This window comes from Mchenga conophoros, linkage group LG18 (genome assembly GCF_057382185.1).
Source record: "Mchenga conophoros isolate Kocher_MC1m ecotype Shallow Benthic linkage group LG18, M_conophoros_male_GT1.1, whole genome shotgun sequence".
In the NCBI taxonomy this organism is placed as follows: Eukaryota; Metazoa; Chordata; class Actinopteri; order Cichliformes; family Cichlidae; genus Mchenga; species Mchenga conophoros.
The window spans coordinates 35,475,306-35,487,781 of NC_140543.1; the positions used below are offsets into that span (position 1 = coordinate 35,475,306).

Consider the following 12,476-nt stretch of genomic DNA (forward strand, 5'->3'; position numbering starts at 1 on the left):
TTCCTAAAAACTGAAATATCACTGAGGTATGAGTCATACTTGTATTTCACAGGCTGCTCCAGGAGCCGTTAGTTTCAAGCACAAAGAATGAGAAATCAGCTATAAATGATAATCATTTATACACAGAACAATGAAGAAAAAGCCATGTGATGCTACAGTGGTTCATCAACAGAAACGTGTCATCAGTGACAAATGGCATGCCAATACATCTCAATGCAGTCAAACGAATACAAATGCAGTACAATCAAATGTCAAGTGTAAGCCGTTAGCGTGTGACGGACAAACATTCCTTTGTAGAAACATATTTCCAGATACAAGAAACAAAAACACTCTTATCACCAGCTTGAATCCGGTCAGCGTAGCTGCTCTACAGGAAGGAGCAGCTCTCAGCATGATCGGACCCGTTATTCTAGTTTCAGGGACACCGAGGAGAAAACAACACCTCTGAAAGACTGTGCTAAATGAAAACAAGGATTTCTCTGAGTGTGGAAAATGTCCTGCTGCCAAAATATGACCAGCTGCTTGTTTGATGATGAGTATCTGCGTCATGTCACATTCATCTACAGAGATGGTGTTTAAATGTGTTTCACCTTGGAGTCGAATGAAACCGACTCTGCAGCCTAGTTCAGTCACAGCAAGTCTCCACGAGGCGTTTGTTCTCAGCTGCTGTTCACCTGAACTTGTGTGAGCGTGAGGAAACCGTTCTGCTGTCAGCCCACTCTGTCTTATATTACAGGGAGGGCTCGTTGATATAATAACACTGTGCAAAATTGAATATTATCCAAGATAAGAGTTCTTTCCTGATCCATAAGCCCAGTGCAGTGTTATGAGGCTGCTGCTTTTTCCTACTTTTGTCTTTATTTGACCTCAGATTCAATGTGGACACGTTGCAGATCTGCCACCAGCTTTGTGTCAAACATATTACCTTCAGCATGTGAAGGTAGTGACGGGGGTGCTGTTAGAGGCACAGTTTAGTCTGGATTGTGGAGTTTGCGGCACTCAGCAGCTGACAGTGAAAACATCTGCCAGCTCTGGGAGCTGTTGGAAGGAATTTGGTTCACTTTAGGGAAGTTAGAGTATTTGTTTGCTACAGTGCTGTGCTTTACTCGTCCCTCACCAGCCTTGGTAGTGGAATCACTAACTTAATGCTGCCTCACTGTGGATTTGAAGGTAAAGTTTAATAAAGTTATTTGTTCTGTTTTTGTAGTCTGGCCCTGGACAAACGGCAGCTTAAGACAAGCTGAGTGTGTTTCCTGAACTCACGGAAAAAAGTATCAAGAAGTCTTTGAAAGACACATTCAGATGCAGAAATCAAAAGAAGCTCTGAGTTCAGATGATGCAAACAATGTCATGGCTACATCTCCTTTACAGACAAGCAAGCCAGCTATGCATGCACGTGCGTGTGTCGCGCACACACACACACAACATAGTTTTTAGTCTGAGAACCAAAATTAAACTACCAACATACAGAATAAATCATTTTATAAAAATAAGGCAAATTATAACGTATCACACTTAATATACAAAAACACTCTAGAATTGTTTACTGTCGCTATATGCACAAAGGCTTATTGGGACTAATTCATAATTATTTTAATTCATGCCAAAGTTCTTAAAGTCAAAGTACCAGAAGTAAAGCACAAACACATGAAATAAAAACACAAAGAAAATTAAGAATAAATAATATCAACATTTGAAAAAATATAATATCAATAAATAAATACATTACATACTGAAATCAAAGTCAGAGCGATATATATAAAAATATAAGATAAAAGCAAATGAACATACTGACTGATCCAAGACCTGAAACTTTATGGCACCGTACACTGAAGGCCGTCCTTCCATCATATGAATCACTCCACACTGTCGCTGCCAGGCACTTCTGCGCCCTGTGCTTTAATACCCAAGCTAAAATACCAATGGTTTCCTCTGTCTCTAAAGTCCTCAGCTCCTCCAGGGTTAGTAGGTCGTCACCTCCAGCTACTCCCTAAGCTTGCAAAACTACATCCTAACGTGTGTCCGTATCGACGAGGGTTCAGATGAACCACTCTTTCTTGCTCTCATCAATGGTTTCGGTGAAGGCCGGATCGTTGACAATGATCGCTGCGTCGGCACAGTCTGCTGACTCGGCTCCCTTTGCCTCGTTAGTGTGGTAGGAGCCTTTGTGACGAAACATGTGACGGATCACGAACACCATGATGCACAGGACGCTGAAGATCACCATGGAGATGATTCCTGGAAGAAAGCATGAGCAACGCAGTGAGCACTTTCTCTAACACAGTGAACTTCAAGTATATTTGATGCAGCATTTGAAGAACGGACTGAAGACAGCATTGTTGAGCATGTTGAGCTAGTCATTTTTAATGGCATGCTAACATTGCCAGAAATGACTAAACTGGTAAGCAATGATCATTTTGGAAAATGGCTCACTGAGGACCAGTCGCGGTTCCAGGAACCAGAGATGGAATTAAGGTTAAGAGATCCATTGACTTCCACTTATCCTTCTCAGGGTTGTGGAGGGGGGTTGCCCTATGGTTCATACCATAGGGCAAGATGCGGGGGACACCCTGGACAGGTCGCCAATCTGTCTCCGGGCTAACACGCAGAGACATACAACCATTCACGCTCACATTTACCTACAGGCGATTTAGAATCGCCATAACTGGTGAATATTTTGCAGCTCTGTTTCCTGCTTATTACAGAAAACTACCACAGCTGTTTCCTGATGATAATCACTTTTTAAATTAGCTTCAATAGCTTAATAATGTGTTATTAAATGGAAACAGGCAGCTCTCTTTCCTGCTTATTACACAGATGCTACCACGGGTAACAGTGGTAATAACTTAGAAGTTACCACATTATTACAATCCTCTTCCTTCCTCGTTACCCTACTATTACCACTTTATTACTGAGCTGTATTTCCATATTATTACCCCAGTTTTTGGGCTCTTATTAGCCTATAACATATATTTCAGAGTAATATTTCTCAGCTTTAACCACTGTTACTACCGTTATATTACTTGGCTATTTAGTGGCTATTACTTTGGTAATTGCATAGTAATAACTTAGACACATTATACTCGTTTCCCCCTTGTTACCCTACTATTACCACTTTATTACAGAGAAAGTGTAGAAAGTGCTACCCTTTATTCTTAATTCTTAATCAAAGACATATAAAAATAAAATGAAACTGAATTGAATAGATAAAATCAAAGATAAGTCTAATTAATACGTTGAAATACAGAATATTGAAGTATATATATGAGAAATACAGTTTGAGTAATGGAGATTTTTCTAATGTCTAAATTATGTGTAGACACGATGAAGTGTTTGTGTGGCTGCAGGAAAGTGGAAAGATAAGAAATGTGACTCTGGATAAGAGAAAAGTATGTTGTAAACAGAATCATAGCTGATATGATAGTTAATCAAGCTTAATACTGATGGGAATCAGGTATAAGTTCAACCACTACAATGAGTATGAAAACATTATAATGATTCAGGCGTCTCACTGAGTGTAGAGGCGGCCTGTGAGGCTGTGTGATCACATGTATGTAAGCAGGATGGGGAGTGAGGGCGATACTAAGGAACCACTAATCGAAAGTAATGTCTGACTTTGATATTATGGAGTCATCTTCATGTTCTGAAAAGAAGATTTCACATCTCACCAAAACTGTCCATGTTTGGTTCAACCACAGAACTTTCTGACTTCCCCATAGAAATGAGACATCCTGGCCCTTACACAGCTAAAGGGATTCTGCTAAGACACTGCTGGGAAAGCCGCCGGCCTCGCTATGACGAATGGTTAATGGTTAAAATAGCATCGTACAAAAAAGTGACTTGTGGCCTATTAGACAAACTGTATTTGGTCTCCTTTTAGTAGCTGGCTCTCTGCCACCTGAGGTGCAGAGGTGTGTAATGGGGGGAGTGGGAGGTGAGTGTAAAACAGAGTATGATAAAACTTATTTCTCTTGTTTTGTTTATGTCTAAAGTTTAATAAAAAAAGTTGAAAACAAGAATGTCTGACTTTGAAATGCATGACTTCATAAAAGGAATCGTATGTTGTCGTTGACCAACACAGACTGATAAAAAAAGTATCCCTGTGTTTTTGAATTAAAAAGAGATTATGTAGAAATGCACAGTCACGTTTGAATGAGCTAATGATCCATCTAATTAACGTAAAAGTGCACAGATGCCAGATGTCATCTCAGAAGATGTAACATCAAGCAAGAAAGGCGGGAGAAAGGTCACCGAGGTGTAAACGTTGTGTTCTGAAGAGTTTCCCTTTGATTAGCAGTTCACACGATTTGAACTGAGAGTTACACCAGAGACCAGAGGGATCAACCGCAGCTCAAACTGTGAACTTACAAACTGGGTTGATGTCTTTTGGCTTTTGCTCTGCTCATTTTTGCCATGTTAGATTATAAAGAGGATTTGAATTCTCACTGTTTCCTACAGAGAATATGTGGATCACCTCATGCAGTGAAAACAATGACTTGGATGTTTCTAACCTCTTTCCTCTCAAACATCAGAACAACGCCAACATTAGCTCAGAGCAAGATATAATTTTATTATTATACACGACCAGTCAGAGGTTTGGACAAACCTTCTCATTTAGTGGTTTTCCTTTATTTTTACTACATGTATCTACAGTATTATGTAGAAAGAAAAAGAAAAAAAGGAAAAATAGCTCTAAATATGTTTTATATTTTAGACTCCTCAAAGTAGCCACCCTTTGGTGCAAACACTCGGCCTTCTCTCAGTGAGCTCCATGATGTAGTCTCACCTCACAGGTGAGCCTGTCAATTCAGTTTTATTCATATAGCGCCAAATCACAACAACAGTCGCCTCAAGGCACTTTATATTGTACAGTAGATCGTACAATAATAGATACAGAGAAAAACCCAACAATCATATGACCCCCTATGAACAAGCACTTTGGCGACAGTGGGAAGGAAAAACTCCCTTTTAACAGGAAGAAACCTGTAAAAAAACTTGGCAGAACCAAGCTCAGCGTCAGTCTGTCAGGGTTCGTTTGTGGAATTTCGTGCTTTCTTAGTGGGGTTGGGACCATCAGTTGTGTGCAACCCACTGGACGCCACGGCTGCGCTTTAAAGATATCTTTAAAAGAGACATGAAACTGTGCAGCATAAACTCCACCACATGGGAAATCAGCGCAACTCTACTCAGTCACTCACATCAATGCCTGAAAGATGTTTCCACAGCGGTGTGGACGCTACACCATTGCGCATAAGTGCAAACTACATTCAGGACCCGTTCAGGGATACAAGAAAATCCATCCCTGGCCACCACCTCTCACCGAGGGCAATAGCAGCCTGGAACAGAGTCTAGCCTCTCTCTAGGAGATTGGTTCCAGAGCCCAAATGTTGCATTGAGGTGAGCCCCACCATATAAAAGACTCCTTTCCCTACCAGAGAGGTGACCTTCCGTGTCCTGATAGCCAGCCTTGGTAGCCGGGGATTGGACCCCTGTCTGCTTCCCAACACACATTGCACCCGGACCTAATGGTGCCTCCTGTGGGTGGTGGGCCTACAGCAGGGCAGGCCCATGTCGCTGCTTCAAGCTGTGCCCGGCCAGGTCCCATGGGCTAAGGCCCAGCTCCCAGACACGCTCCCTCCAGCTCCATCCTCAGGCCTGGCTCCAGGGTGGGGTCCCAGCAATCCTATTCCAGACAGGGTACACTCGTCCGTTGGTCTTCTTTTATCCATAGCAGTCGACTGAATTGCTCTTCGTCTGGCCTCTCACACAGGGCCAATTTGCCTTGGGAGACCCTACCAGGGAGCAACAAAGCCCCCAACAACACAGGCCCTGGGATCACTGGGACACACAAACCCCTCCACCACGGTAAGGCAGCGTTTCATGGAAGGACTTTTACTTCTCTCATTCCAAATTAATATTCCTGGTATCAAATATCACACACATATCGGGTGCAAAATAAGACACTTTTTCATGAAATTTAGTGTAATGCACAGTAAACTCAGGTGTGTGTTTCACATTGTGCTGGAACAGACAAGTTGCACTTATCAGTGCTGACTGAATCTAATGTGTTGCAACGGTTAACAATCTGTATTAATAAATTAGATGGTGATTATTTGCAGATGGCAGTCGCTTTGAGTCACAATGAGACAGGTTAGGTTCCACCAGGTGACCTCTGGGCAACTTTCAACTTGTCCCAGACAGCATAAAAATTCAATGTGACCGAAAAACTGAAAAATACCAGCGGCTCCGGGCGTTCCCCCTCAGCCTCCTGAGGCAGTTTTCAGAAAAGTTGACCTGTGACCTCGACCTTGAAGACAACATCACTGAGATTCAAACTGCTCAGAGATTTTTAATAGATACACCTATGGTATCAGTTTTAAAATCATACATCACCTCGTTTTATGTACATCAATCTGTGCATTTTCCAATTATATCGACAAAAACAGCAGCTCAGAATCCTGGTATACTTAAAACTAAACATACCTCCTATGACAGCCGAGTTGCGATCCACACCATCACCACTGAACTTGTCCTCATTGAGGTTGAAAACAGCTCCAGCTGTGAACAAAGCAAACATCTGTTATCTATCTGAATCCTGAGAAACTTTAGAATTTTACAGTGGCATGCCCCTATGTATGCTGAAACCCTATGTCAGGGGTGTCCAACGCCAGGCATCAGGGCCGGTGTCCTGCAGGTTTTAGATCTCACCCTGGGTCAACACACCTGAATCACATGATTAGTTCATTACCAGGCCTCTGGAGAACTTCAAGACATGTTGAGGAGGTCGTTTAGCCATTTAAATCAGCTGTGATGGATCAAGGACACATCTAAAACCTGCAGGACACCGGCCCCCGAGTTGGACACCCCTTTCCTATGTTCTATGTGTTTCTACCACCTTCTATGTGCCAGGGGTCTCTGGCTGAAGCCATGGGGGAGATGGTCAGGGGGGAGGCTCCACAGTTTGAAGGAACCAGTATCCCATGGGTGCTGACAGGTGCTGCTATGCTGGAGCGCAGGGCAGCTTTCAGCGGTGCTACACTGTTAAACTGAACTCTTGACAGGCAGCCCATGAAACCCGGTGTGTTGTAGCGCTCGATCAGGATGGGGTCAATCTGGCCTGTTTCTAAAAGAAAGAGAAAGCAGCTTTAATAGTTTTTTTCTGGAAGCAATGCAAGTAAGCAAAATTTATTTATATAGCACTTTTTAAGACAAGAAGCTATAACAAAGTGCTTCACATGGGAATATAAAAGCATATCAAACAAAACAACATATTACACACAAACATCACCCAAACGTGTTTTAAGCTGTTTTTTAAAAGAAGCCACAGAGTCGATGGAGCGTAGCGGGGGAGGTAAACAGTTCCACAGTACTGGAGGTAGGGTTTGAAAAGCGCAATCCCGCTTTGTTTTTAAATGTCTCCGTGGAATAGTCAGGAGACCACTATCATTGGAGTTGGAGAGTAGGGTTGAAGAAGCTCAGTGATACAGGCGGGGGCCTCGCCCAATGCAACTACGACTGAAACTCTTTTTTGGGCCTAAAAGCATGTTAGTCTTTAAAATATTCACTGTGAATAAATATTTAAATATTTTAAATAACAAAAATAATATAATAGCAATATTTTAAATGTGTTTATTGTTCACAATCCAATAAACTTAGCTTTTAAGGTTCGGTTTTTAAAGTTAAACCCTCTGACTTCTAGGCCACCCTTACATCATCAGAGCCCTGTACTACTAAGTGAGATTGTCCTTTTTTTGATATACAGGGTGGACCATTTATATGGATACACCGTAATAACATGGGAATGGTTGGTGATATTAAAGTCCTGTTTGTGGCACATTAGTATATATGAGGGGCAAACTCCTCAAGATGATCGGTGACCATGGTGGCCATTTAGAAGTCGGCCATCTTGGATACAACTTTTGTTTTTTTCAATAGGAAGAGGGCCATGTGACACATCAAACTTATTGGTAATGTCACAAGAAAAAAATGGTGTGCTTGGTTTCAACGTAACTTTATTCTTTCATGAGTTATTTACAAGTTTCTCTTTGTTCACAGCCATTGACATGTCGAAGAGGTTAACACGTGAGGAGCGGATGGAAATCGTGTTGATATCCGGTGAACGCAGTAACCGGGTCATTGCAGCAGATTTCAATGCAAGACACCCTACGAGACCACCCATCTCCCATGCTACAGTCAGCAAACTGCTTGCTAAGTTTCGTGAAACTGGTTCAGTGTTGGATTTGCCAAAATGTGGATGCAAGAAAACTGTCAGTAATGAAGAAACATCAGTGGCTGTCCTAGCTTCATTCAGCAAGAGCCCACAGCGTAGCACTCGCCGCATGTCACTGGCATTAGTCGAACATCCCTTCGGCGGATATTAGCTACTCACAAATGGCACCCTTACAAACTCCAGCTACTGCAGCATCTCAACGAGGATGACCCAGATCGGCCACAGAATTTGCAGAATGGGCAAAACAAAAACTGGAACAGGACCCTCAGTTCACGCAGAAGATTTTGTTCAGTGAGGCAAACTTTTATGTGAATGGTGAAGTTAACAAACAAAACCACCGCTATTGGTCTGACACTAACCCACATTGGATGGATCCCTCCAAGACTGTTGGACCAACAAAAGTGATGGTTTGGTGTGGTATATGGGGTACAACGACAGTGGGTCCATTCTTCATCAATGGAAACCTCAAGGCCACTGGATATTTGAAATTGCTACATGATGATGTGTTTCCCTCTTTGTGCACTGAAGCTGGCACGTTCCCTGAGTTTTTCCAGCAAGATGGTGCACCACCACATTATGGGTGCAGGTCCGAGCATTCCTAGATGAACAGTTTCCTGGAAAGTGGATTGGTTGTCATGGGCCAGTTGAATGGTCCCCAAGGTCTCCCGATCTGCCCCCCTTAGACTTTTATCTTTGGGGTCATCTGAAGGCAATTGTCTATGGTGTGAAGATACGAGATGTGCAGCACCTAAAACTACGGATATTGGATGCCTGTGCTGGCATTTCTCCTGCGGTGTTGCTATCAGTGTGTGAAGAGTGGGAGAAGAGGGTTGCATTGACAATCCAACACAATGGGCAGCACATTGAACATGTTTTACAAGTGGTCAGAAACTTGTAAATAACTCATGAAAGAATAAAGTTACGTTGAAACCAAGCACACCATTTTTTTCTTGTGACATTACCAATAAGTTTGATGTGTCACATGGTCCTCTTCCTATTGAAAAAACAAAAGTTGTATCCAAGATGGCCGACTTCTAAATGGCCACCATGGTCACCGATCATCTTGAGGAGTTTGCCCCCTCACATATACTAATGTGCCACAAACAGGACTTTAATATCACCAACCATTCCCATGTTATTACGGTGTATCCACATAAATGGCCCACCCTGTAGTGTTGCTCTAATGATATTAGAAACAGTAAAAGCTAAATGCCATTTCTACTTTTTACTTCATTTTTATTTTATTTTTTTCAACACAAAACATATTTGGATTCTAAGAAGTAGAAGCTCATCATTTCAGGTAGGAAAAAAGGCACACAAAAAAGTTAATAAGTGACTGGTACAAGAATAAATAGGACAATATTCAGATCATAGAACATCACTCAGCATCCCTTCATGGAGTCAGTCATGCAAAAACAGGAGCCATATAAACACACACACACACACACACACACACACACACACACACACACACACACACACACACGCACACACACACAAATCTCTAGACTCACCAAAGACTTTGCCAAGAAAGATACTTTTGACCAAAGTGAACTGGGTGTCAGAGGCCTCAGGCAGCGTATATGTGGACACTGGATAATGGTCCAGCTGGATAATGTGGACAGAGAAAAGCAACAGTCAAGTTTAACTGATAAACTGAATCTTCTTTAAACTTTGGCAAGTTTTAAGACTCCTGTCCTTGATTTGGTGAAAAGAAGTTTGTTTAAGCTAAAAACTAGTTTTTTAATATAATTTGATGTACTTGATGTACTTTTTATAAAGAACGCCCTAAATGGGCGTTCTTAAAGTCAGCAAAGAGGCACAGAAAAGAAGATCAGACACCAGCGAGGGAGGATAAGAAGGACAGACGCAACAACATTGTCATCCCCTATGTAGCCGGTGTATCAGAGAAACTCAGGAGAGTTTTCTCCAAGCATGACATCCCAGTGTATTTCAGACCCAGCAACACGCTCAGACAGAAACTGGTTCACCCGAAAGACAAAACGCCAAAACACAAACTTAACAATGTGGTGTATGCTGTACAGTGCAGCGAGGAATGCTCAGACCTCTACATTGGAGAGACCAAACAGCCACTTCACAAGCGCATGGCACAACACAGAAGAGCCACCTCCACAGGACAAGACTCAGCAGTCCATCTGCATCTTAAGGATAAAGGGCACTCTTTCGAGGATGTTCACATTTTGGACAGAGAGGACAGATGGTTTGAAAGAGGAGTGAAAGAAGCATCTATGTCCACTGTGAGCGACCATCTTTGAACAGAGGCGGGGATTACGACACCAACTCTCTGCCATCTATAATCCAGTTTTGAGATCCCTTCCCAGACGCCTTAACGCCCACTCACATCCTGGGCCATCTGACCTCAGGAATTCGCATGATAAGGTGGAGCCAGGTTTCACAATGAACACACCCGAAACTCTGGCTGATTGGGACCCACACCCAGTTACACACCTTGGCTCAGGCGATTAGAGGATCATCAGGGGGTCCTTTTGTCCCTCTGTGGGGGTTACTCCCACTAGGTTTATATCTGGGACTCTCCACCATTTGACCTTAGAACTGAAGAAGCTTCTCGGATGAGAGGTGAAACGTCTTCAAGCAACTTAAAGAAGTCCAGACGCTTTTCTTTGCAAGCTCCTTTGACTACGATGACCTGGATGACTGAGAACCTTCACAGACATACTTTTTATAATAGAATTATTCTTTCAGCAGATGTAATTTACAATTGCAACTAATTACAATTTGCAATTCAGGTGAACTCAGGGTTTAAATACATTTTTCTACTCTGACTATCAATATATCAAACTAGCACCTTTAGCAGCTTATCTCAAAGTAGTGACTTTAAGAAATATATACACTACCAGTCAAGGGTTTGGACACACATTCCTATTTAATGGTTTTCCTTTATTTTTACTACTTTCTTTTTTATTATCATGATAATAATAATAATAATTATGATAAGATATAAGAGTTGGAAGAAAATAATACAAGTGTGATTGTGAGTAGTGAGAGTGAAGTGAGCGTGACGTGTTAATGTATTCAGTCCAGGATTAATGTAATTTAGGAGACAATTATAACAATAATGATAATAATAGTTAAAGCAACATTAACTCAGTATTATCACCATCAATCATAATAATGACGATAATAATAGCCATAAGTATGACCAATGACCAGCTATGAACAATAACAGTCATGACCATGACAACAGTAACATCGTTATAAGAAGAATATAATAGCTCACAGCGGTATTCTGCTAAAATAAGCTGGAGGGATGATTCAGAGGCTTTGCCTGCAGGGTAGGAAAGGTCTTTTTCTCTTTCCTTTCATACGCCCCCCTCCTTTTTGGTAAATGGACTAGTTCGTATATAGCTCTTTTCTAAACACTCAAAGTGCTTTACTTAACTTGGTTCATTCACCCACTCACACCAGTGTTGAAGTCTTGAATGACTGGTAATAATACGACTGGTATGGAGCAGAATTCGAACCACCAGCCCTCTGTTTATTGGACAATCTGCTCTACATCCCAAGCCACTGGCACCCACTGCTCTCTTCCTTTTTGGAGTTAGGACCATAGAGCTCTGGGCTGCCCCCAGACCTGATTGGAGGGAACCCTGTGTATGGCCCCCTTTAGATTAGCCCCCAGAGCCAAAGGAGAAAGCCTGTTTATAAGTGGATCGGTGATCAGGTTAAACGGTTTTGCGTTTTTGTTTTTTGTTTGTGTACAAGGGGGAATCAAAGGTGGTTAGAGGTGATTAGGATGTGAAATGGGAGACGAGGAGAGAGGGAAAAAAATAATTAAGATATATCAGGCAGTAGCATACATTATTTTAGTGATGATAATGGACCAGTTTTTATTGAACTCAGCTGATTTCTGTTTGAGAGCAGGTGACTTTTTTTCTTAGGATATATAATCTAATAAAAGGTTCTTTCCCTGTGAAATGGACGGATGGACGGACGGATGGATGGACGGACAGATGGATGGACGGATGGATGGACGGACAGATGGATGGACGGATGGATGGATGGATGGACAGATGGATGGACGGATGGATGGACGGACAGATGGATGGATGATTCTTTTGAACCAATTTAAGCAAGGGGGTGAAATTCATGCTGAACAGGATTTGGTCAGCTTGGAGGAAACATTAATATTTAATATTTAAGATCTGCCCGGTCCTCCTCATCCATACAGAGTGGCAAAATAGTGGATTTCGACCAGGTTATAGAG

At 42.1% G+C, this 12,476-nt stretch overlaps 1 protein-coding gene across 1 annotated transcript in view; it reads right to left on the reverse strand.

The window, feature by feature from the left end:
* Window positions 1-100: 100 nt before the first annotated feature.
* cntnap2b (contactin associated protein 2b) overlaps window positions 101-12,476 on the reverse strand; it is a 45,145-nt gene continuing 32,769 nt past the window's right edge. Inside the window, exons 22-25 of the mRNA XM_085253250.1 lie at window positions 9,745-9,838; window positions 6,896-7,123; window positions 6,484-6,558; window positions 101-2,238 (exon numbers count right to left, since the gene is read on the reverse strand). Of these exons, the coding sequence (XP_085109376.1) occupies window positions 2,039-2,238; window positions 6,484-6,558; window positions 6,896-7,123; window positions 9,745-9,838 (597 nt within the window). The 3' untranslated portion in view covers window positions 101-2,038. The remainder of the gene's footprint in view (window positions 2,239-6,483; window positions 6,559-6,895; window positions 7,124-9,744; window positions 9,839-12,476) is intronic.